Here is a 24,223-nt window from a genome sequence, read left to right as displayed (position 1 = left end):
GATGATCATCTTACTTTAATTAGCTGCAGTTAGACAACCTCGATTTGTATGCTAAATGCATCACTGCTTTTTTCGACAGTGCCAGAACAAGAGAGATGCCTAAAATATTTATAACACACAGGCAAACTTTAACTAGAACTTGAGCACGAAAACTTAATGTTTTAGGAACTGGTTGCTGGTACGATTTATTTTTTTGCTTGCTATATACGCTTTGCGCCACGATTTTCGACAAAAATGTAATTAGACAGCACGATTTCGGAATCAAGTAATCGAACGACGCATGCATAGAAGCTCTTCGCGGTAACTACAAATTCCGCAGTCATTCCAATTCATAATTAAATGTAACAATTAGCTACAAAAGTAACAAGTAGCGTCGTAATAAAGTAATAAGGCACAGTTTATTTCTCTCATTCAGTATTTAGAGGGAGGTCTTTTTCTAACAGGCAAACGAGGCTGCCTATGGATAGCCTCTTGGGGGAGTGGTGGAAGATCCATCGACTTGCGGACAAAGGCAGGGCTTCTTGATCTGGATATTTGCTGTGGACTGTATTGTGAAGGGCTTAAACTGCGAGATTTTCTGTCCGCGTCCACTGGTAATGGTGGTAGAGGTGGTTGTAATTCAAGCTTAGACAAATGTGCCGAGTGATGTGATAAAGTAGATTTGACACGTTCTGGACTTACACCCACTACTCTTTGTAGCGCTTCTAGATCAACATCAGCGCGAGTATCTTGATGGTGCTCACCACTGCCTTGCTTAAAATTATTCCATCTCTCCTTCAGTTGTTTCAGTTTGGCAGTAATGCCTGTTTCTTGCGAATTATGCGAGCTACGCAGTTCGATGTCCTCGATGGAGTCGATGCTAGAGCTAAAGTTGGGAATCTCGTTTAATTCGTTTTCTGGCTGTGAACCAGGAGTTGCTGGAATGTACTGGAGGGTGTCCGGAGCGCGTCTTCGAATAGGCAACGGTTGGCCCACATGACCTCCATGCACATACTCTGGGCTCTTTTTCGGTGGACCTGGTGTTAATTGCCCTTTACCATATGGGACGTAAGGGATCTCTGATGGCAGTGGTGGCCCTCTTTTAGAAACTGAATGGGAAACAGCAGAAGATACAGATTGAATGCATGATTCAGGCTGGCTGTTCGGAGTGTGTGGCTTAAATGTCAGCTCGATATATATCTTACCTGTCTCATCATCCCCCAGATTTAGCTCATACCAACGATCATAGCCATCTTCAGGATCACTGTAAAGAGCAGGCTTTAGATCAACAACACATCTCCCAATAATTTTAGACCCATGTTTATGATCATCATATAACTCCACATGCAACTCATGCTTCATACCTGGAGTAAGCTCAAATACAGCATGAAAATCAAAAACCGGTATTTGACCGCCTCTATATACTGTATCTGAAACAATTGTTATATGTGCAATTCTCAATTTCACAAATGGATCTTGCTTATCGATTTTTCTCAAGTTCGGTAAGTCCTTTGCCTTCCTCACAAACACATCGAGAGTACCATTTACCCCACCAAGTATACTATCCCCCAAACCCATCTTATTTTACTAATACACACAATTCAATATCCTTGTTATGGTGTAATAAAAAATCTGATATATTAAATAGTCAAACCGTAAAATCAAATGTCAAAAGTTTCGCACGGTATCTAAATGTAAGCAAAAGGCTGGCCCAAAATAAAAAATCAAAGTGCTGGACTGTTCACGTGACCATATTGAATAACAACATTTTGATTATAAGTTCATTATGTCAACGACTGCCGAGGTCGCTCGGAACCTATCTACTTATCGAAATCTACTGAATCCACCTTTCTTCTGACTCAGAATAGCAGTTGGGTGTTGTTCTCCACGAGTTTCTTTGGTTGGTTTTCTTCGATTATCATCTTCCTGTCTCTGACGCTTGCTATCACCGTATCTGTAATCTTCAGCAGCTCGTTTCCGTGACAGTTCTTTGGGCATATTTCGAAATCGACTTTCGTTAACAGGTTCTGCATGACGGGCAGGGGCTGTGGGGAATCTTATAGGGTCTGCTCTAGGGCCAGAAAATCTAGTGCTGTTTTCTTGCCTACCTTCGAATCTGGAACCGACTCTGTTACGTAGACTGTTGGATGGCTTTTGATCTTGTTTATTATCAACAGGCTTTTTAACGGGCACCTTGCCGTTGTTGAAACGGGAACCGGATGGCTTGTCATCTTTTTTGGTTTGTGTTGATGACTTTGTATCCTCATCGGCATATCTCGAAGTATTTCTAGTGTCTATTGCAGTTTTTTCCACTCGTTCAGTCTTCCACTTGTTCTCGTTTGAAGTACTTGTATCAGAAGTTAGGTTAGGTACTGGTTTAGCACCTGCAAACCGACTTTCTCTATTTGTTCTAGCTGCTTTGGGATTGGTTGCCCAGGAGGACGCTATATCTTCGCCATATAGGTCATCAGCCATCACCTTTATCTTCGTTGCCTTGCTAATAGGGGCATTACATTTCAAACATGCTGTCTTAATATCCCGGGCCTTCTGGACAAATGTTGGATTACTTTGGGGCCACTGCACCATACTGTAGAAATAGTCAACCAAAATATTAGCAATATTTTTCCTAAAACCTTCAAGGTCACCTTTGTAGTCATTGATAACTTTCTTAAATTCATTTTTGAAGAAAACGACTCTAATAAATCTTGGTGCTTCTTCAGCTGATTCAGTTCTTAGGAGATTTAGCACTTGGTCCATGTTATCTAAAATCTGATGGAGTTGACAGGAGACAGCTTCTGATTGCTGTTTCGTCTTTTCTGCGTCTGTACTATCAGCTTCACCTGTATTTGCCATATATCTGCTCTCCACTCTATCATCTAGAGGCTTTAATATATTCATCTTACTTTCCTCTTCCAACTTCTTTGCTTCGTCTTCTTGAGCTAATGACTCCTGATATTTTTTGATTAGCATACGTTCTTCATCAAGTTTACGGATTTCTAACAATTCCTCCTCCGGAAGCTCATAAAAATCTTGTTTCCGGGAAGCATTCTTTAGACGGCTTTTGAGGTGACCAATTAAAGCATTACAGGGTAATCTTATATCTTCTCTATTATCACCGACTAACTTATATTCCAAAGAATGACAAAGTTCCTTTATATGCTCATCAACAACTGGGAATTTATGTGAAATTTGATTGAGAAATTCAATACTATTCCTAATTGACATGTAATTCGATTCAGCTAGCAAACCAGTCAAATCTCCTATCATAATAGAATGTAATCGATAGATCTCCTCAAGGCTGCAGTTATCAAAGACACCTTCAGACCTAGCTTTTTCAAAAGTATTTAGTAAAACATTAGTGAAAAAGCCCATATTAGCTGACTCAGTAACAGTACAGGAGAACAGAAGACCACCAAGGATATGAGAATCAACAAAAAATTTGAAGATACTGAAAGAATTCTGAATACCACAAAGTTCAACAATGAACAGTGCACTGTAAATTGCGTCGGCAGAAGAAAATAAAGTCCTTGGTAGAATACAGAACTGAAAGAATGCTTGATTTGTTTCAGCGTTCAACTCTGGGAGCCACTTTTCTTTATTTCCCTGCAAAAGTTCTTGTATTTGCTTAAAGGCCCTTTGATGAGCTAAACAGTTCGACATTACTTCTTGTACATCGTTCATAATGGAATTGCGCTCACGCTGTAATTTTACCGCATTTAACTTTGAGTTTAAAGCGCTTGTAGTTTTATCATATAACGCTTTGTTAAACTGCACATCATAAAGCGACAATTTCCAGAAATTAGTAAATAATTCCTTGTTTAAATTCTCAAATGACACATATTTAAATTCAGTTTTTTCAATAATTTCATCAATTTGTTTCATAGATTCATCACCTTCGTGGATTTTCTCATCAAAAAAATCTCTCCATATATGAAAGCTCCATTCAATTGGTACATTATAGTCATTTACCAGTTCATAAAATGGCAAAACATTGGAAACAAATTCCTCCAATGATAGTGTATGTTTTAACATTTCAATTAGTGTCCACAACAAAGAATTAGAATCGTCACATTTAGTAGACAATATTTTATAATGTATATCATCAGATTGATTTGAAATATTCAGGTTGCAAAGCATTACGATTAACTCAGTAATAGCATTTAATTTCACAAAGACTTGTGTGATTGCTCGTGCAGCTTCAAATGTATCTTGTCTTGTGTCTAATATCAAAGATCTGGCAACTTTTTGCAGCGAAGGCCCAGAATTTAGCATCTGGAGTTGTTGAGAACTTACGTGATTCAAATTTTGAATCCCGCCAACCTTAGATATTAGTTCCTTAAGAACCGGAAAGGATACATTGCGATTCTTATGCAAACTCTTCACTAAGAAAGTCAATATATTCGTTAAATCCATTTCAGGGCAAGACTTTGCCAATCCAGCGATGAATACACTTAGCCGTTGGATCCAAGTGTTTTGATTTATACCGTCACTCTGTAATAAATTTCTGCCTGAAGTCAATTTCAACAATAGAACATATTGTAAGATATCGTAAGCAATTTTAGGAAACTTATTTGCTGAAATCACAACAAGTTCTGAAACCTTATCATAATTCTCAATTTGATTAACAATGGGTCCCAATGCCGCTAGCGGATTACTGGATACAATTCTCGAAACATCATTTACCTTATCAGCGATGTCATCAATACTTAAGGATTTTAATAAAGTTTTTATCCTTTTCCCCACTTTATTAAAGGCCAATCTAACAAAGACGTTATCGTTTGATGTCTTAGTGTACATTTCATTATACAAAAAGTACCGTTTTTCAAATGGGAATCTTTTCATTAATTCATAGGCGGATAAATTTGGCACGAAGTCGTCTTCTATAGCAGCAATTGCAGGAAATATAAATTTTCTAAAATAGTTAATCCACATCTCTATTGTATCTTCGGAGTTATTTGAAGATTCAATATCATGAACTGCAATAGAATTGAGTTTGGTAATTACAGATGAAGACACCGACAGTCTTGGACCAAGAAGACCAAGTATCTGATGAGAATAACGAAATAAGTCTTCAATATTGTGAAGAACAGGTAACTTATCGGTCCACTCAGTATAATAAAATGAATACTTCACATTAAACAGGAACCGCTCACTCACATTTGGAGATACATATTCATGAATTAAACGCGGCTCTTTAGATGGTAAACCACTATTCGACATTTTCATGGTGACTCTAGAAACAGCGTTACATTTTGGTGCATTAATTGCCTGTTCATATAATGGTTGTATCATGTAATCAAATATTCTAATACACGCCTCTACCAGGGCGTCAATAGATAATGCGACCTTTTCATTTTTTTTTATGGAATACAATGCAGGGAATAATAGTCCATGATTTAGGCAACTTGTTACTAATCTCCACTTCCCAGTCCGCTTCACCCTATAGTGTCTATTCTTCCTTTCCTTTTCCTCTCTCTGTTCCTGCCTTTCCTTCTCTTTCTTTACATTAACTTGGCCATCGCTCTTCTGTTCCCCATTAGCTGCAGGTGCAGAGGTTTCATCTTCATCCGGTAATGCCGCAGCCATAGCTAAGGGATTTAAAACTCCTTCTGAAGACTGCTTTTCTAAATCGGCATAATACTCTTCAACATAAGTTTGCACTGTCTCTTCATCAGGCCTCAAAGCCTCAAAGATAGAAATATACGAGATGAAACCTTCTTTTATCAATATGCAGACCATGTCCATATACTTATGATCAAATTTTTCGTTAGATAATTTGTAGGCGATCAGCCGTGAAGCAACTACATTGCCACCATAATTCAATTTATTCCAGTCAAACGGATCTGAGATTTCATGAGGCCAATAATCGGAAACTTTCAATAAGTCCAGCAGAAAATCATAGTGATTATGGATATATATGGATGAAATTCTGAGGACCACATCTAAAACACGAATTGGGTCCAAGGTATATTTTCCTGCAATAAATTGCATCTGATTCCAGTAATATTTCAGAGATTGAAACCTATCTTTATCAGAGTATGCCACATGTAACAACGAACATATCTGAGAAAAGCCTGGGGCGCATTCAAATAACAGATTATACTTTTTTAAGTGGTATTTTTCTGATATGAGATTTCGTTTGTACAACGATGTTTGTTCTTTTGTCCATCTGTGGGTTAATAGTTTCTCTACTAAACTAGCAGAAAACTCAAAATCAACGCCACGTATCGCTCCAATAAGCGCAATGACATTGCTATCATCTTCTAGAGACCTAGGGAAGTAATTTATGATATTGGCCAGCATACGCGGATTAGCCTGACTATTCTTCTCACATAACTTAGACAAAAATTCTCCTAACATCCCATAATCATCATTAAGTAGATCCTTGAATTCCTTATTAGTGAATACCATAGCCTCATTGAATATGTCATAGATGAGATTATCTTTCTCCGAACTCTCCTCTATCGAATCATATCGCTCCAGAAGCTTGCTAGAATTGCCTTGCCAATCTTTCAAGAACTCATCCGTGAATATAGTTCTTTTAAAAGGAGTATGCTCTTTAGCTAAACTATTTAACTTTCCAATGATTGACATCTGTTGCAAAATGAATGCTCTTAATGGTTCTATTACTTGTTGTATGTCAACCGTTATTACTTTGGCAAGAAGTCTTCTTTCTCTAAAGGAAATCACCGAAAAGTTTTCTGTCTTAAAAAATCGTAGAATTAATTTTCACTACATACAGAAGCACCAACTGAAAACCATTAGCAGTTTCCTTGGAACGATACCTAAAGGCTGCTATAGATATACCATGGTATGTTTAAAACTTTAAGTCAATATATTCTTTTTAAGATCTGTATACTAACAGGCGAATGGTAATGTAGTCCGATAAAATACGACAGGAACAACTGTTCCATATAATGAAGCAGAAGCACATTGGGCTGGGTACTGATGATACCACTAAGGATGAATTCTTTACGCAAATTCACAGGGATACTTACAGCAGCATAGTTAATCATAGTGCTCTTCTTGAATATACGATGATTAGCTCTCCCCATGATACCAAGGCAGAGACGAAATTGCAGATGATTGAAAAGATGTGCGTTGATTATACAAACGAACATTATTGAGAGAGATGAACAACACATTACCTCTGCAGTTAGCTAATTTTGTACCATAATAGACGTAGCACTGATTAATTTCATATACCTCATATTTCTGTTTTGTTTTTATATTTCTGTTTTGTTACATTATGGCGCATATCGTTCTCATCCTAATGAAGTGTTTTGTATAACTAATGTTATGCATGCAGCTTAATAAATAATAATAGTAATAACAACATGGCCATATTTGTCATCATATCGTCCAGATTTTGGGTATCATCCTGATTAGCGTGTAAATACTTTATTAATTCATCCGTTACGATTCTTTTAGATTCATATATGCAAGTCACAGGAATGCCCACAAAACATGTCATAAGAACCATAATATATCCACTAGAAACCATCAAATACAAAACTCTGTAGTCCAAATTATAATAGCATTTATATAGTTAAAGATTGAAGGTTCCGGTTCCTACTAACACTACCTTTTTTACCACGAGACCTGGATGGCATATCGCTCTCATCATCATAATTACTGCTGCTGAAGACAGACCTCGAGGCAATCATAGGAGCTGGAATTCGCTCTTTCAAAAGCTTACGGCGTCTGGGAGAACCATTACCAGCCAGCAGCGCGCGCTTATGAGCTTTATTCTTAGATATGTTCCGTTTATTAAACTCTCGTAACTGTGCTCCTATATCATCAGCATTGATCAGTCTCCCATTGATGACCTTTAAAGCATTACTGCTACCCTCACTTTTCCCCGTAGCCTTTTTTGTGTCCTCAGCATTAGAAGTATCATTGCTTCTCGATGATTTCGAACCAATTCTATTAAAAAGAGATCCACGATCACTATGAATTGCCTGATTTTGTGCTCTTCTAGAGGTCTTCCTATGGCTTTTCTTGTTAACATTCACCATCGTAGAAACCAATTACTACAACCAATAACGAACCCTAACGCAATTACTCAACTTCTTCATTTGTAAAAGACCTTTATTCAACTTTTTAGTTAATTATAAATTTTTCAAATCAAAATCTTTGGGCTCAAACAAGGAAAAAAACTGGGTTAACTTCAAACAAGCTTTCTTAATAGGGGTTTTGTTCTTCAACAACGACATTTTAGTGGTGTTAAGTAGGAAAAGAGGGTTTAGTTGTGGTTTTAGGACTAGAGAAACGATTTAAGAATGCCAGAAGCTAGCTTTTCTATACAAGGTTACAACTTAGTGAAGTTGCTGAAGAGACTGGAAGATGCTACTGCAAGGTTGGAAGATGTAACGATATATCAAGAGGGATATGTACAATCTAAAATACGTAAGTCTTCTGGAAGAGATGCAGTTGCACAGGCTAGTTTGAACGAGAGTCCAAATAAGGCTGTCGAAGGATCGAAGGAGACAGACGGTGGAGCTGGCGATATTTCAATGGGGGAGGATAATCCAGAAAGTATAAAGGAATTTGAAAAGTTTCTTTCTGAGAAGTTGGATCCCTTAGTGTCGTTAGCGGAAGAGATAGATCCTTTGGTGTACCAGTCTAGTTCCTTGTTCAGGGAGGCTTTTCAAGGCCAGCTTGACTTTTTGAAGGCTGCAGTGAGATCTAAAAGACCTGTTGCCGGATCAGAGACGTTTATGGAGGCTTTCAAGCCGATAAATGACAAAATTTTATCTATTGGTGAACTCAAGGATGCAAATAGACAGCATAAGTATTTTGCGCACTTAAATTCGGTTGCAGAAGGTGCTCCATTAGTCAGTTGGGTTGCTGTTGATACGCCAGTTTCTCAGATCTCAGATTTCAAGGATGCATCCCAATTTTGGACAAATAGGATATTGAAAGAATTCAAGGACTCCGAACCTAATTCTATTGAATGGGTTAAATTGTTCCTTGGAGTTTTTGATGATTTGAAAACATACGTAAAAAAATATCACACCACTGGACCAAGTTACAATGTAGACGGCATCGATTTTGCTGAGGCATACTCTCAAGTCATCTGTGAAAAGGGGCCACGTTCTTCTGATTTTGCATCTTCAAGCGGAGCTCCACCTCCACCGCCTCCACCACCATCCTCAGTTTTTGAGGTGCAAAGTGAGTCTGGGGACCAGCGGCAAGGTGGTATTAACGCTGTATTTGCGGAATTAAATCAGGGTGAAAATATTATGAAGTCGCTAAAGAAGGTTGAGAAATCACAACAAACACACAAGAACCCAGACTTACGCGCTTCATCTTCTGTGCCTGCTAGCTCTGGAGCTAAAACACCTCCTCCAAAGCCCAAAAAGCCTGTTGGATTGAAAACAAAGAAGCTGCCAAGACAGGAGTTGCAAGGCAGCAAGTGGTTTATTGAAAATTATGAAGATCAAACTGATCCTATTGTCATTGAAGCCAACAAAGATGAATCTGTGTTCATTGGTCATTGCAAGAATGTTTTGGTGCGGATTAATGGTAAAGTCAATGCCGTTTCTGTAAGTGAAAGTGACCGCTGCAACTTACTTGTTCAATCTTCGATTAGCGGCATCGAAGTTATCAAATCTGTAAACTTTGGTATTCAAGTCGAGAACGCTGTCCCTCAAATCACTATAGACAACAGTGATTCTGGTGTGATTTATTTAAGCAAGGACTCCATGCATACAGAAATTTTCACTTCATGTTCCACTTCTATAAACGTTAATGTTCCAACTGGGGACGACGATGATTTCGTTGAACATCCTATTCCTGAGCAATTGAAGCATTCATTTACTGATGGGAAGCTAATAACTAATGTGTTTGAGCACGTTGGATAATACAGTAAAATTTAAATTTTGCTTATATTATTATTATATAGCTGTTGGGATATAGTAGTATTATATATGTACAGGAGGGTGTGAAGCATAGCTGAATACACATAACAACAACTTTTACACGAATAAAAAAACGTAGCACACCAAAATATTTACAAGTCATTTGTTAGATAGAGCAGCTCTACTTACCTTTCCTTACATAGTACATGTAAGCACGTTGATGCACAGGTAGACCAAATGGACTGATAACTTCAGAATGTCCCGGGCGGGCAACTGGGTCTCTCAAGTAAACAGCGTGACAGGTCTTGAATGATATTTCCAAATGATGTGGTAAAATTGCAAATGGAGCCAAAAATGGTCTAGGTTTCCAAGGAGTAAAATATGGCTTAGAAGGATTCTGACGCCCAAATAAACCTGTCTGCCATAACAAGTTAATAGACTTTTGGGCGGCCGCAGGGTCCTCACGAAGCTTCAGCACATTGATTTGCGGATGCAAAGGCAGCTTATTTACCCACTCTGGGTCATATGGGAGCTCACATGTAGCCAGGTTACCCTTCTTGTCATCATAAATCTTTCTAAATGTTTCATCTTGCTTCAATTGGAACTCGTTCAAAGACTGAGAAACCGTCCTAACAGTTTTCTTAAGCGGATCATCGATATCAGTTTCCTTTTTATAGCCTATAATCGCAGCAGCCATATCATCAACGGAAGAGCCTTGGAATTTTGTTAAGACCTTGGACCCAACCAGAGCTTGGTAAATTTCGAAAGCAGATTGGCCTAGATGTTTGTCACCGTGGAATGCGGATTCAAAACTGGCAACAGTGACTGCCTCCTCCGCTGGTATGGCCTGACCAACTGAAATGATCTTTGCCAATGTGGATACCTTAGTGGAACCTTTCAGGACTCTGAGTTTCTCCTGCTCTACCTGGCTATTATAGTGTTTGATAAATTCCAAAAACTGTTGTTTTTCAGGTCTAGATGCAGGCAGGCCCTTGATGTGTTTCAACTTCGACTCCCACACTTCACGCGGGTTGTTGCGTGCTTCAGTCACATATCTATTCCATAAGGTGATTTGCTTCTTGTCCACCTTCAAGGCGTCCTCTAAACTTGGCTTCTTCGTTCCGAGAGCCTGAAGTACTTTCTCAGCCTTCACATTAAAGATATCACCAGGCTTCAATTGATACCCCGGGTGCTTAATCTTGACCCCATTGACAAACACGTTACCGTGAAGAATAAACTGCCGAGCCTGTCTTATTGAAGAAGCAAACATAGCACGGAACAAAGCAAAATCCAGTCTTTTTTCAAGAACCGCATATGTTTGAAGTAGAATAGGTGTAGACTGCACAGAGCCACCCTTCAAAGAAGCATCAAGTTGAGCCACAGAAGACAGTTGGGGCGAAAATGTAGTTTGCCATCTAGACTCAGTTAAATGTTCACCATGATACGCCCTTGTTTCTTGCTTAGCGGTCCATTTCTGTTGATATAATGTCTTGGATCTGAAATCAACCTGCGATTTCTTGTACAGGTTGAACAGGTTATACTTGTTGAAGGAAGCACGGATTTTGCCCCTTGCAAGGGATTTAAGTAGTAGCGCTTTTCTAGGCATCGCAAACCGCACACACCCAATGGAAAGATGGCTTCAACTTCTTTTTCAAGTGGTTTAAAAACGTTTTGTTCAGCTTCTATCCTACAATGAAAAACTCATCGTCTTGATATCCAAGACGACAAAAAAAAGCGAAAAAGCATATCCGTATAAAACGATAGTTGATTTACATCACGTGATCAAAAATAAGAAGAAACAAGAAAGCAGTATGGCCGAGGGAGAAGGCTGTTAGCGTGCCAGAAGACGGAAGATGGCAAGAGGAAAGAAGGCAATAGAGGGGGGGGGACTGATGGCAATCAAGTGGTCCACTGTCGATGAGATCCGGTTGTTTAAATGGGTGGCGCAATTCAAGCCTGCGGGAATACACAAGCACTTTCATATGCGCTGCATTTTGGAGAGGCTAAACAATCCGAATGACTATCCTGTCACCTTGTTGCAGAATGACGAGCCCAGGAAGGTTTTCACTTCAGAAGATGTGTGGCTTAAGCTTGGAGAATATTACAATTTAGAAGAGGCAGATAAAGTGGAAGGGATCATACTTGATAAGGATGTGGAATTGGCGCGGCAACAGCTTGTGGTTGACAAGAAGCTAAGGCAAGTAGAAGAATTTTCGTTGCCGTGGAACGAGTATGGGGAGTTAATGCTACAGAACGCGAAGGCGGTGGAAGTTTTAGATTCTGGGTACGAGGATGGACCAACGTTGGATACAAGTGCGGCGGCGGCGGGGGAGGAAGAGGACGACGACGACGACGAGGAACGAGCCAAGGGTACCACTGCCACGAACGCCAGCGGTCCTCGAACCAGATCTGCCAGAAGATCCACCCGCATGCGCAACCAGCCCGCCGAGGGAGATGTCGAAGATCCAGAACCTTCGGCAGCTCGTCTAATTGCAGCGGCGCCAGCCGGGGATGCGTCTGCTGGGGATGCGCCAGCCGAGAGTGTCAGGTCCCCAGAGTCCGAGAAGGAGGATACAGATGATAGTGATGCCAATGACAATAACGAAGAGGAGGAGGAGGAGGAGGAAGAGGAGGAAGAGGAGGAGGAAGAACCGCAAGCAAAGAAACCGCGTACACGCTCACAACTCAGCGACGCTGCAAGCACGGATGCGGCCACATCGGACACCAAACAGGCTGCTGCAGCCACAAACGTCAACACTGCAGAGTCCGCAGCAAGCAAAACACGCAGAAAGTCCATCAACCAACCCGTAAAGCGAAGACTCAGAAGGAGAAAGTAGGCGCAATTAGCATCTCTTTTGCCCATAACATGTATACATAGTACCTACATAAACACAACACAACAGAGAACTACGACTACTCGCCTCCCAATGTATCGCGTCTAGTTGATCTTGAGCAACTCAACGTCAAAAATCAACGTCGCATCAGGCGGAATTAACCCAGGGAAACCACGTGACCCGTACGCATACGGCCCCGGAATTCTCAACCTGGCCTTCTCGCCAACAGACAACTTTGGGATAGCTGCATCCCACCCCTTGATCACATGCCCGACACCCACATTGCACTGGAACGGATGTCCCCTGTCCACGGACGAATCAAACTTGGTGCCATTCTCTAGGGTCCCTGTGTAATGGATCGTCACCAGGTCGCCAGCTTTGGGGAAACTTTTACCGTCACCGGGAGTCAACCTCTCAATCACAACGCCGCCTTCAATAACTTCAGACATATCTAACTCTTTTCTTATCGTCGTCGTTTCGATGAATCCTGTTGTAGCTGTACAATGGCAGAACACTGTATATGCCGTTCAACAAGAAAGCAAACGACGCCGCCACTGGTGATCACGTTTTTCCTACCTGAAAAATTTTCTGGGCGGCACCGGCGCTGGCCGGGTAACAAAACAACAGAAGACCACGTTGTTTCCGCCACTGCTCTATTTGGCCTGCCGCCAGCCGCCCAATCACATTACCGCAAGCGTGCATCTAAGTAGGCCCCAACCTTGCCCGCAATCGACACCCACAGCAACCCATCCGCCGTCCGCCATAACCACCCACCATCATACAAAAGCTTGGCCCAAACCCCGGCCGCGCTGCGGCCCCGTCTACGCAGACCACCGATGCCCCGTCCGCCGATGATACTTTAAATAGACATGACGATTACCGCAAAATCCACTGACCCGCCGAACACAGCGTACTTCTGTTTACATCGGCAAAGTGCGACTGCAAGGCCCGCCTCCCAGCACGCGCGCGTGCATCTCCGCGCCCCACAGCAAACGAGGAGCTACTTGCCACGCCGGGAATGCATGCGCGCGCCTGACACGGGCTAAGGATACTATTTTAGGAACACAGCCCCGCCCACGCACCGCTCTGCGGCGGCTCCATGAAACAGAACACGGTCCAGAACGCGTCGGAGAACAGAAACGAAACACTGAATACCTGCGACCGCGGAGTCCGCCGCACAGCGGGAAATAAAACAACTGCGGAACACCAAGAATACCGCGCAGAACACGCTTGAGAATGACAGCGAATATTCTTCCAGACATCAGCGGATCCGCAGAGTTACAGTGTCAATCTGCGTAATTGCAAGAACCAGCACACCACAGCACAGCAGCTTGCGTCCGCATAGTTTTGTCTCTTTGCCTGGTAGAGACAGAACGACACGTAACCTGGTAGCAGGAGCAGGAGTAGTAGGGGTAGTAAGAGCATTGTAGGGATCATAATAGCAGGTATACTACTAAACTATGCTAGACAAGGAAAGAAAAAAGGTCACAGCGTCAATTTTAGAAAGTATTTCTTTCTTCGTTTGTCTGGTCCTTCGGTAGTATTGTTAAAATGCATATAAATATCTACCAAAAGAACACAGGATTGTTTTGATATGGAATGCGAGTTTTAATTAGTTCGTGTTGGTTGTTTTGTTCTTTTTATTTTTTGTTCTTTTTTTATTTTTTTAGATATATATAGACTATAAAAGAGTCCAGTGAAGAAAAAGATCACAGTTATCGCTCTAATTAGTTTATAGTTGTTTTTCAGAAAGCAAATTCTACAGGGTTTTTTTGATTTTGTACAGACACACGACACACACAAGGAAACTAGACAACTAAAAATGAAGTTCTCTCTCGCTATTGCTGCTCTAACTGCTGCCTCTGTTGTTGTTGCTCAACAGCCAATTTCTCAAATTGGTGACGGTCAAATCCAGGCTACTACCGGTACTGAACCACCTAAGGTTCCAGTGACCAAGTCTTCGTCTACTCCAGCCAGCTCAGCACCTCCAGCCAGCTCAGCCCCACCAGCCAGCTCCACTCCACCAGCTGTTGCCACCCAGTCTGTCAACGCTGGTGTTCAGTTGGGTTCTGGTGCGCTAGGTGCCGGTGTTTTGGCTGCTGGTGCTTTGTTGGTCATCTAGATGGCTGACGCAGGAGAGAGATTTTTTAATTCTTGCACTTTATTTGAAAGCTACTGCTATATGAATTTTTGTTTTTAATTTTTTACTGTGTGGGGCTAGTTGGTGTTGGAAGGCAGGCAGGTGAGGTTCTTAAAAAAAGGAAGGCGGTGGCTGGCCGGATCATGGGGCGACGGTTTACAACCCATCCAAGTGGGCCAGCTGCTGCTCTGTCTTTGTTTTAAGAGATTGTTTCAGAAGATAGAGGAGTGTTGTGCGAGGGCTTGTTGCGGTTTTGGTCGCGTTCAAATGTTGTGTTATGCTGCCAATACCTTTTGGACGGGATCAGACCATTCCGGGTGCACTGGGGGGGTGCAGGGGACACGCACGGCGTGCGTGTCCCCTGCCTCTGCAGCGGCCCGACCGATTGCTGCTTTTCCACCTAAAATATAAATAGTATATATAGTAATATTGTGTACCTATTTTTTCATTCTAAGGTTATAGTTCGTGGATAGGTCAGTTCCTTATGGTGTATGGTGGGGGCAGTCTTGCGACTCCTCTAGGAGTCGCCGCGCGGGCTGCTTTGTTCGTGCTCTGGCGGGCGCAGGCGCAGGCAGGAAAGCTGCATCGTGCTGCATGTGACGAACGAATCGATTAAAAGTATAGAACTATAAAAGAGGACGGGTCCTTTATATAGAATACGTACGGTCACTGCACCTACAAAGAGGCGACCAACTTGAAGCCGGAGTTTCTGCCAGTTTTGATATCTTCCATCAATGATGGGATTGTGTCCAAGCCCTTGCTGATTTTGACCGCTGGGTGATGGATCTCACCGCTCTCTATTCTTGGCTGGATGAACTCCAAGAACTCGATGACGCTGGTTCTCACCTTTGGGTCGGCTGGGAAAGTCACTGTGCCAAAGGGGATACTCTCGCCGCTGACCAAGTACATCATCGTTAGGTTGATGGAGACGTTGGACTTACGTTCGGCTGGGGGAATGTCGTTCTCAGAGAAGGAGATAAGCTCAACCAAGGTCACCGGCTTGTCTGTTGGGGCACAAGCGTAGACCTGTCCGAAAGTTGAAGGGGTGGCGACGGCATCGAGGATGTGGTATAGATCGGGGTATTTCTTGGTGATCTGGGCTAGGACGTCCTCATCATGGTAGTCGAAGATTTCGTCGGCGCCGAAGCCCTTTAGCATGGATTCGTGCTTCTTGGATGCAACGACAACGATGTTTGCGTAAGCGTTTGTCCGCTTGGCCAACTGGATAAAGAACTGGCCGGTTACGGTTGCCCCGCCCCACACCAACACAGAATGTGGGTGTTGAGGGTTCTTCGGTTCCCATTCTAGCTTGTTGCCTAATTGGTTCATAAGCACGTTTGAGGCAGTGAGTAAACAAACAGGAATGGACGCAGCCGCCTCCCAGGTGGAAACCTTCCCGTGTGGGACAACGCCTGAACTGTCTGCGGTAGCATACTCTAAGTCCTTTAGCTTTAAACAGATGGCCAGGTCGACTTTGGCATACTCTGCGAACGCTCCATTCTCAGGGTATTTCACAGAGGCACCATGAACCATTGCACAAACCTTGTCTCCGATAGCCCATCTGCCGTCAGCTTCTGGCCCCAAAGAGACAATCTCTCCTGCAACATCGCACCCCAAAATCGATCCCTGTGGACCAATCTGCCAGAAGATGTGCTTCCAGTCCGTGGGGTTGCTGGCAACCGCTTTGACCTTGATCAACGCCGTATTCCCAGCCAACCCAGGAACTTGAACACCGGTCTTGACGACCGCTTTGTCACCCTCAATCACTACAGCTCTCATAGTACTTGGCACTTCCATAACTGGCATAAAATAATGGGTATGATCTGGTTGCTTTTCGGGTAGGGTTTATTGTAGAAAGGAACGCACACAAACTTTCTCTCTTTTAGGGATGAGATAGATGAACGGGTTCTTGCTCTTATTGCAAATCCAAATATAAGAACCCCTGCGCCAACATGTTTGTCAAGAATTGTTACATACTGATGTTGTATTTATATGCCTTCAACCTCCTCCACTTTCAAAAAATATGTAACATGGGATTTTTTGCGATTGATACATTACTCTTAGGGATCATCAACGAAGTTAAATTATCCTTCTACCTTACGAATCTGCGTACAACGCTTTGTCAATAAAGACGATCACCACAGTAAACAATCTATGTCCTCTGTACTACAATTGCTCTGTACTAAACCTGCTTACTAAAAGATGCTTACTAAAAGATGCTTACTAAAAGGCATTCACCAAATTGATTCCTCATAGAATCCTGGAATTCTGTTTAATCTAGAATATGCTATGTAGAAATCACATAGACCCTTTTGAGAATTGAAAATCAAAACGGGGGCGTGGATGTTTAAAGTTACCGTCAGCCGCTCTTTGAAAAAGCATGGATAGGAAGGATCCCCTCAACCCGAAGCTGCTGCAGATGTTCAGAAAGTCCAAAGGGCAATACGATTACGCTTTCTGCGACACAGTTATTTGTCTAAGCTTAAAAAGAAAGCATTGCTAACCAATATTTTGTGAAAAATATTGGAAAAAGAATGGTTGCGAAGAGATTCGAACTCTTGCATCTTACGATACCTGAGTGTCCGGCCCCCTGCGGAGCCGTAAGCGTACACTTGAATCAGGCGCCTTAGACCGCTCGGCCACACAACCAACAATCTAGCTTGCAGATTGTTGAGATATGTTAGGTAACACTGATAACTGCACATCACGTGATTGCACAAGAAATCATATAACTAATGTCAGGAATGGTTATAGAACCGTCATATATGCTTATTGACCGGCCTGTATCGACCAGATGCCTCCATTAGTGTGCTCTTCACTCTCTCTTCTCCATCTCCGTAACACGCCAAGTTTTCCTGTGTGATGATGGAAAAAAATTGTTAGTGGCAAAAAGTTGCATTTTAGTTTTCCGTATGAATCTCCCATATATACAACGCCATTAGAAAGGGTAAAGATTGTATAATTGAAGCATTTCAATCTTTAAGTTTGTGTGAGAATGAATTTTGGTAACCAAACACCAACGATTGTTGTGTTGAAAGAAGGTACTGATGCTTCCCAGGGGCGTGGTCAGATCATCTCCAATATCAACGCTTGTTTGACAATTCAAGACACTCTAAAACCCACACTGGGTCCCTTAGGATCGGATATTTTAATAGTTTCCAGCAATGGGAAAACCACGATTTCCAATGATGGAGCGACGATTTTAAAGTTGTTAGATGTTGTACATCCGGCAGCAAAGACTCTGGTCGATATATCGAGGGCTCAAGACGCAGAGGTTGGCGATGGTACTACCAGTGTGACGGTACTTGCTGGAGAATTGCTGAAGGAGGCCAAACCGTTTCTAGAAGAAGGTATTTCTTCTCATGTTATTATTAAGGGATACCGCCAGGCTGTTCAGTCGGCTCTTCAAAAAATACAAGATTTGGCAGTAGACATTAGTGGTAAGAATATTAACCGAGACTTGCTCGAGCGTTGTGCGAGAACAGCTATGTCATCCAAGTTGATTAACCATAATGCGGAGTTTTTTGTTCAAATGTGTGTAGATGCTGTGCTCTCTCTAGATCAAGAAGATTTGGATGAGAAGTTGATTGGGATCAAGAAGATTCCTGGTGGAGCTATGGAGGATTCATTATTTGTGAATGGTGTTGCATTTCAAAAAACGTTTTCTTATGCTGGGTTTGAACAACAGCCAAAAAGATTTGAGAATCCCAAGATCCTTTCTTTGAATATAGAGCTGGAATTGAAGGCAGAAAAGGACAATGCCGAAGTACGTGTCGAGCATGTTGAGGACTACCAATCCGTGGTTGATGCCGAATGGCGAATCATCATGGACAAGTTGAAACAAATAGAGGATACTGGTGCAAATATTGTGTTGTCCAAACTACCCATTGGTGATCTAGCTACGCAGTACTTCGCTGACAGGGATATCTTCTGTGCTGGGAGAGTTACCGCAGAGGATATGAATAGGGTGATCCAGGCTGTAGGCGGTGCAGTTCAATCCACGACTACTGATATTAGACAGGAACACTTGGGCACATGTGCTGAATTCGAAGAAGTACAAATTGGTTCAGAACGGTATAACCTGTTCCAAGGTTGTCCTCAAGCCAAGACATGTACATTACTACTCAGGGGTGGTGCCGAACAGGTCATAGCTGAAGTAGAGAGGTCTTTGCACGATGCTATTATGATTGTTAAAAGAGCTCTAGAAAACAGACTAGTTGTTGCTGGCGGTGGGGCCATTGAAATGGAAATCTCTAAGTTCTTGAGAGACTACTCTAAGACGATTGCTGGTAAGCAACAATTGATTATTAACGCATTTGCTAAGGCTTTGGAAGTCATTCCTAGACAGCTTTGTGAAAACGCCGGATTTGATGCCATCGAAATATTGAATAAGCTAAGACTTGCCCATAGTAAGGGTGAAAAATGGTTCGGTGTGGACTTTGAAACTGAAACTATAGGGGATAACTTTGCCAAATTCGTCTGGGAACCCGCCCTAGTGAAGACAAATGCTCTCAGTAGTGCCACTGAAGCCGCTAACTTGATCTTATCCATCGATGAAACTATCAAGAACAAGGAAAGCGATGGCGCAAACGCTGGTATGGCTCCACCACCAGGGGCCAGAGGCAGAGGCGTTCCATTGCATTAGGGGAAAAACAACACTATACGATCTAATTAGTGATATAGATTACAGATTATTGTACATTTTTTTGTTGTATATACATAATATTTTCTTTGCAAACAGACAGAGAAGACGTAACAGAAATGCAAAAAGGGCGTATTTATCCACGCAACATTCGTAATCTCTGCGCTAATTTGTCTTCTTTCTCTTCCGTAACCTCTGCTGCCGTATTTTGCACCTGAGGTAAATCTTTTAGTTGAGCGCTTTGCCTGAGTTCTAAACCGTTCTCGTCTGCTACCTGATTCATCAATTCATCAATCTTATCATGATCCACAGCTACTGCATCTACATTCTGACCCATATCCTCATACACATTAACACTTGTATCCAAATCTTCAAACTGCTGCTCAAACTTATCCATAACCATTGTGATTTGTTGCAGGTTCATACTCTGTAGCGCTCTGTCCATACCTCTGCAAACTTGAGCCATGGATCCGCTCACCTGCCTCATCGTCACAGCTGTCTGAACCCTCGATGCCACAGCATCAATCCTCGATGCCAATTTCAACAACTGTAAACGTTCATTCCGTTTACGAATAGCATTCAATGCATAAAGACGAGCAATCTCTTCATTCTCGTTGAGAATCTTCTTTAATTTGTTAGTTTCTTGCTTCTCCTCTTTGGCCGCTTTAGCAGCCTGTCTATTTAACTGCTTGGCAGTAAACTTGAGTTGAAATAACGTATTCTCTAAACCAGCAGCAGAATTACGCGACATCTAGAAATATAACTACTTCAATGATTCTTATCTGAGCTCCACTAGTCAATGTCCTTAGGCGTGGACATACATTTCTTTAAAAAGTTGACCTCCTAAATAGAAAAAGGAGCGATTGTCATTGCCTACGTTATGTTTATTTAAAATGCTTTATACAGGACGTAAGATAAATCTAAACGTTGAAGGTTCACAGCACAAGCCGGACGTGTGTTTCCTGCTACCTGGCGATGTGTACAGTTATCTAATAAGCATTGGGAGGAAGAGGGAGGGGTGCGGGAATAAAGATGTAAAATCGTGTGTGACCGTTCTCCGTCTCATGCTGTTAGAGCGCTCCCACTTATACGAGCGACCATTTTAGCTAGTAGGGAGGGGGAATCATTAAAAAAGGGTTAATTATGCATTTGAAGCTTTATCTCAAGAGATTTGCATCTATCATCCAACTCAAATATATGTCTTTTGTACAAATCTGTGATAAGTTCTAGTTCGTTTAATCTTGTCTTTAATTTGATGACTTCCTCTTGCAGTTGAAAGACTTGGGAAAGCGGTATTTGTGTGTCATTGGGAGGATTGCTCATAGTTTGAGATGACGACAAGGGATAAGTTGAGGAGGTGGTGGTAATGTTACTTCCGTTGTTGGGTGTAATGTTGTTGAGCGTTTCGGCAGTCACTGATTTTTTGATGCTACCGACATGCGGTCTTTGAGTTGAACTCATTGGGGACAGGTGGAGAGGATAAGAGTACGATGAATAACTGTCTTGGGTTTGCTGCTGGTGTTTGCGTAGGTCACAGCCTGTAGTGGATGTGGACGGAATATTTGTAGCCAAGGAGGCCCTGAGTGCGGAGGAGTTGGAGGATATGACTGGCGCAGCAATGGGCTGCTCAGAAGTCTTGCCACCATTGAGCAGCTGGCTGATTGGTGCCTTTAAAGTAGTCGAGTTCCTTTGTATGGGAGCCAAATTAGGGGAATGTACATCAATATGATTTATTCCAATTAGAGTAGCGTTACCCTCCATTTGGTTGGACAAAGGGGAATGAACGTTAGGACTGTATCGTGGTGCTGACTTGGGGGACAACAAGACAGAAGACTGCTTGCGAGGTTGCTGGTGGTAGTGTTGTGGAGGAGGACCAGACAGCGATCGTATCCCCGACTGAATATGACTTTCAATCTTCGGTTGAACGTAACTGTGGGCTCGACTCTGATTTTGAAGGTGAATCGAATGCAAATGATCATTATGAGAATGGACGTTACCCAACAACGTGGACAATTGGGGGAGTGAGTTGCGATCTTGAGAACAGTTCGGCATTTCCAGACTACCAGATGTTACTGAACTGTTAAAACTTGAAATCGTAGTGCTTTCTGAGTTGACCGAATCTAAACTTCCAGAGACCGTCAGTGAATGATTGTAGGGAGTTGTAGAGCTTGATATCACCTTCTGTCTCTTTTTACCGAGTTTATTACTAAAATTCCCACCCAACTCACTATTATTAACCACAGAATTTTGAATCCCTAGTGGTGGTGGTGGTGGGACAGAATGGTCCCTGCGTCGCTTATCACCGTTGGTGCCGACATCCTGATGCAGCGTTTTTCTGTTCCGAGATTTAATTACATCCGTTTTCAAACTGATAGGTCTTGGCCTCCCATGCAATTTTAAAAACAGCCCACACGCGTTGCATAAAACTGCCCCATGCTCATCTCTTCTCCAAAGTGGTGTCGTAGAAGTATGACAGTTTTTGCAAACTGGACTATGTGAACTAGAAGCCGTAGTACCAACACCATCCATCGTCGCCGTTTTCGTCGCCGTTACCGTTGCCGTTGTGGGTGAAACCGAAAAACTGCCAGCTCGCTTACTTTCTTGCAAAGAACCTGCATCTGCATTTACACCATCGTTTGCGGAACCACTATTTTCGATATCGTTATCAGCATACTTATTTTTACGGAGTGGATTATTATTAGAGTCGATGATATTCCCGGAATTCGTCGTTGTTAAGCTGTTTGTTGAGAGCGTCATTTTCTGTCCTAGTGCAGAGGAATAACCTATGGGCTTGGCTATCAGGCGGTTACCTCTACAATCAAATGGTACAAACTGATGATCTAACAGTGTGTTTGTCATAACCTTAGGAAACACGATTTTCTTGGGTTTTTCTCACTAACGAAAAAAAAATTCCAACGAGGGACTTTTTAAACTTTAATATGTTTCTGCTCGATGAGAGAGAAGTGGAGGACGACGACGTACAAGTGGGACGATAATATTAACCCGGAAAGAAATAATCACTTCCTATCAAACTAAAAATATTTCTGATACTCAAAGTATAACCTAATACCATCCAACAATTGCAATCGGAAGCGGGCCGTTTTGACACTATCCTCCTTTCTTTTTTATTATTTTTCAACTCTTTCAAAACTTCTATTTGTAATTGCAGGTTTATCTCTAAAACAACTCTCCTTTTCTCAAAATTGTATATATATATTATTATATATACCCACTTGCTTCCGCGCCTTTATACCTAATATTAACTAAGCTACGGTTATCTGTTGCAATACTGATGGACCGATTAGATTATTACCCCAGGAAAAGGAAAATCGACTGCTAATCTTTTTTTTGATACCTCGAGAAGAAGCGGAAAAAAGTTAGATATCTTGCATTTTTATATATGCTGCCTGTCTGGGGATGGCTTGTGCAAAGGTGAGAAAGGGATCTTCTCGTTGGACTTGGTCTCTTACACAATTTCAGGAGTTGCACCATCACCCGTTGTAGAGTGGACACGGGAGGGGACACGGGAATGAAGTCCAATGAGCAATTATCATCGTCATTGATACGTTATATAGATTTAATAGTGTCCGAAAAAAATTGAAAAAACGAGCGTTGTGTTACTGTATCAGCTACACAACTGTAAATGTTTCGTTGGGAAGGTATACAATTAAGATGTGTGCGACAGGGGGGTGTTGCAGTCCAATTGTTGCCTTGCAGTAGCGAGGGTGGGTGGAAGGGAGCTTAAGGGACCCGGCAACGCAGCATTTTTGCAGACGCATCTACATCTGCGTGGTTTGTATTGTCGCAGGGCACTCTGTAGATAAACCCTTCCTTTGACTACATGGAGTACATATTACGATCAGTGTGTCTGATCTGCCTGGAGCGATAAAAGATAGAAAAGGTTGAATGAGTGAAAAAAAGCAAAGATAGGGTGGAAGGAACCCTATATTATTAAGCTATTGCTAGATAACACTGACGCATAGACAGCACGTATCTCTGAATTCTAACACTAGATAGCTTGTCGTTTCAACCATTGTGTTGTATTCTTTTGATGCGGCGTCAGATCACCTGTTATTATGCGACGTTTCTTCCCAACATAAGTTACATGTATGATGCAGCGAGACAATAGTTGCTGCTGCAAAATGACCTCCCAGATAAGAGGGGACTTTTCCCCTTGGGGAGACAGGGAACGTGTGTGTCTCCTTCTCTACTTGAAATGACGTCTACTACTTCTCCTCCTCTTATCGTTAGGTGTTAGCGTCATCAAATTATATACCAGACACAATGTGCATATATATATATACATATATTCATCCGAGGGCAAAAGCAGCGCCAGACGCATACACACATAAAACACACATAGGGAATGCAATTGACATCACTCCACCATCCCAATACCTACGTTGATTGGGTAGCCCCCCTCCCCTTACCTGTTTATCCCCCCCTCGCTCCGCCCCTTCTCTCCCCCCCGCTCCCCTCACCTACTCACCCAAGGCATCATTAAAATGCTCTGACCAGGAAGAAAATGTGTGTTAAAAGAGGAAAAACCGTATCGTTCCCCGTGCAACACAACTCGACAATCCGTAGACATAGAAACCGACGTGATTTCTGGTAGCCGCGATTTCCCTGGCGAATTTCCATACTATCACTCCTCGAGCCTTCTTGGGATTCGCCAACACATACTTCTCTACCCGGCGTCACCACACTCGCAACCATGGACTATGAACCAACTCACATGATGTCCTCCACAGAGAAGGACTCCTGT

The 24,223-nt window shown here is 42.2% G+C and overlaps 14 protein-coding genes and 1 non-coding gene across 15 annotated transcripts; 5 read left to right on the top strand and 10 right to left on the bottom strand.

Annotated features, from left to right (window-relative positions):
• Positions 1-411: 411 nt before the first annotated feature.
• Positions 412-1,557, bottom strand: INN1 (Inn1p; the record flags this gene model as incomplete). Its single annotated transcript, XM_003647523.1, has 1 exon — positions 412-1,557. The coding sequence occupies one exon, from the start codon at positions 1,555-1,557 to the stop codon at positions 412-414; it is 1,146 nt and encodes a 381-aa protein (XP_003647571.1).
• Positions 1,558-1,803: 246 nt separating this feature from the next.
• Positions 1,804-6,573, bottom strand: THO2 (Tho2p; the record flags this gene model as incomplete). The annotated part of the gene is made up of 1 exon (XM_003647522.1): positions 1,804-6,573. One exon carries the CDS (start codon positions 6,571-6,573, stop codon positions 1,804-1,806), a length of 4,770 nt encoding a protein of 1,589 aa, XP_003647570.1.
• A 214-nt stretch (positions 6,574-6,787) lies between these two features.
• On the top strand, positions 6,788-7,106 carry YSF3 (U2 snRNP complex subunit YSF3; the record flags this gene model as incomplete). The annotated part of the gene is made up of 2 exons (XM_003647521.1): positions 6,788-6,790; positions 6,861-7,106. 2 exons carry the CDS (start codon positions 6,788-6,790, stop codon positions 7,104-7,106), a joined length of 249 nt encoding a protein of 82 aa, XP_003647569.1.
• A 414-nt stretch (positions 7,107-7,520) lies between these two features.
• Positions 7,521-7,997, bottom strand: Ecym_6376 (uncharacterized protein; the record flags this gene model as incomplete). The annotated part of the gene is made up of 1 exon (XM_003647520.1): positions 7,521-7,997. One exon carries the CDS (start codon positions 7,995-7,997, stop codon positions 7,521-7,523), a length of 477 nt encoding a protein of 158 aa, XP_003647568.1.
• Positions 7,998-8,261: 264 nt separating this feature from the next.
• Positions 8,262-9,845, top strand: SRV2 (adenylate cyclase-binding protein; the record flags this gene model as incomplete). Its single annotated transcript, XM_003647519.1, has 1 exon — positions 8,262-9,845. The coding sequence occupies one exon, from the start codon at positions 8,262-8,264 to the stop codon at positions 9,843-9,845; it is 1,584 nt and encodes a 527-aa protein (XP_003647567.1).
• Positions 9,846-10,023: 178 nt separating this feature from the next.
• NAM9 (mitochondrial 37S ribosomal protein uS4m) lies at positions 10,024-11,448 on the bottom strand (the record flags this gene model as incomplete). The annotated part of the gene is made up of 1 exon (XM_003647518.1): positions 10,024-11,448. The coding sequence occupies one exon, from the start codon at positions 11,446-11,448 to the stop codon at positions 10,024-10,026; it is 1,425 nt and encodes a 474-aa protein (XP_003647566.1).
• A 247-nt stretch (positions 11,449-11,695) lies between these two features.
• EAF7 (Eaf7p) lies at positions 11,696-12,679 on the top strand (the record flags this gene model as incomplete). Its single annotated transcript, XM_003647517.1, has 1 exon — positions 11,696-12,679. One exon carries the CDS (start codon positions 11,696-11,698, stop codon positions 12,677-12,679), a length of 984 nt encoding a protein of 327 aa, XP_003647565.1.
• Positions 12,680-12,780: 101 nt separating this feature from the next.
• On the bottom strand, positions 12,781-13,125 carry FPR1 (peptidylprolyl isomerase FPR1; the record flags this gene model as incomplete). Its single annotated transcript, XM_003647516.1, has 1 exon — positions 12,781-13,125. One exon carries the CDS (start codon positions 13,123-13,125, stop codon positions 12,781-12,783), a length of 345 nt encoding a protein of 114 aa, XP_003647564.1.
• A 471-nt stretch (positions 13,126-13,596) lies between these two features.
• On the bottom strand, positions 13,597-13,938 carry Ecym_6371 (uncharacterized protein; the record flags this gene model as incomplete). The annotated part of the gene is made up of 1 exon (XM_003647515.1): positions 13,597-13,938. The coding sequence occupies one exon, from the start codon at positions 13,936-13,938 to the stop codon at positions 13,597-13,599; it is 342 nt and encodes a 113-aa protein (XP_003647563.1).
• Positions 13,939-14,498: 560 nt separating this feature from the next.
• CWP2 (Cwp2p) lies at positions 14,499-14,798 on the top strand (the record flags this gene model as incomplete). The annotated part of the gene is made up of 1 exon (XM_003647514.1): positions 14,499-14,798. One exon carries the CDS (start codon positions 14,499-14,501, stop codon positions 14,796-14,798), a length of 300 nt encoding a protein of 99 aa, XP_003647562.1.
• Positions 14,799-15,491: 693 nt separating this feature from the next.
• On the bottom strand, positions 15,492-16,622 carry Ecym_6369 (uncharacterized protein; the record flags this gene model as incomplete). The annotated part of the gene is made up of 1 exon (XM_003647513.1): positions 15,492-16,622. The coding sequence occupies one exon, from the start codon at positions 16,620-16,622 to the stop codon at positions 15,492-15,494; it is 1,131 nt and encodes a 376-aa protein (XP_003647561.1).
• A 729-nt stretch (positions 16,623-17,351) lies between these two features.
• Ecym_6368 lies at positions 17,352-17,465 on the bottom strand. Its single transcript has 2 exons — positions 17,428-17,465; positions 17,352-17,395 (listed from the first exon to the last, which is right to left on the bottom strand). It is a non-coding gene; the product is annotated as a tRNA-Leu (tRNA).
• Positions 17,466-17,811: 346 nt separating this feature from the next.
• CCT7 (chaperonin-containing T-complex subunit CCT7) lies at positions 17,812-19,461 on the top strand (the record flags this gene model as incomplete). Its single annotated transcript, XM_003647512.1, has 1 exon — positions 17,812-19,461. One exon carries the CDS (start codon positions 17,812-17,814, stop codon positions 19,459-19,461), a length of 1,650 nt encoding a protein of 549 aa, XP_003647560.1.
• A 133-nt stretch (positions 19,462-19,594) lies between these two features.
• On the bottom strand, positions 19,595-20,209 carry DID2 (Did2p; the record flags this gene model as incomplete). Its single annotated transcript, XM_003647511.1, has 1 exon — positions 19,595-20,209. The coding sequence occupies one exon, from the start codon at positions 20,207-20,209 to the stop codon at positions 19,595-19,597; it is 615 nt and encodes a 204-aa protein (XP_003647559.1).
• A 386-nt stretch (positions 20,210-20,595) lies between these two features.
• GZF3 (Gzf3p) lies at positions 20,596-22,317 on the bottom strand (the record flags this gene model as incomplete). Its single annotated transcript, XM_003647510.1, has 1 exon — positions 20,596-22,317. One exon carries the CDS (start codon positions 22,315-22,317, stop codon positions 20,596-20,598), a length of 1,722 nt encoding a protein of 573 aa, XP_003647558.1.
• Positions 22,318-24,223: the final 1,906 nt, after the last annotated feature.

The sequence above is a fragment of the Eremothecium cymbalariae genome, chromosome 6, assembly GCF_000235365.1.
Source record: "Eremothecium cymbalariae DBVPG#7215 chromosome 6, complete sequence".
NCBI classification, from domain to species: Eukaryota; Fungi; Ascomycota; class Saccharomycetes; order Saccharomycetales; family Saccharomycetaceae; genus Eremothecium; species Eremothecium cymbalariae.
Note: the sequence above shows the minus strand (reverse complement) of the source record. Positions and strands in the feature narration are given on the sequence as shown.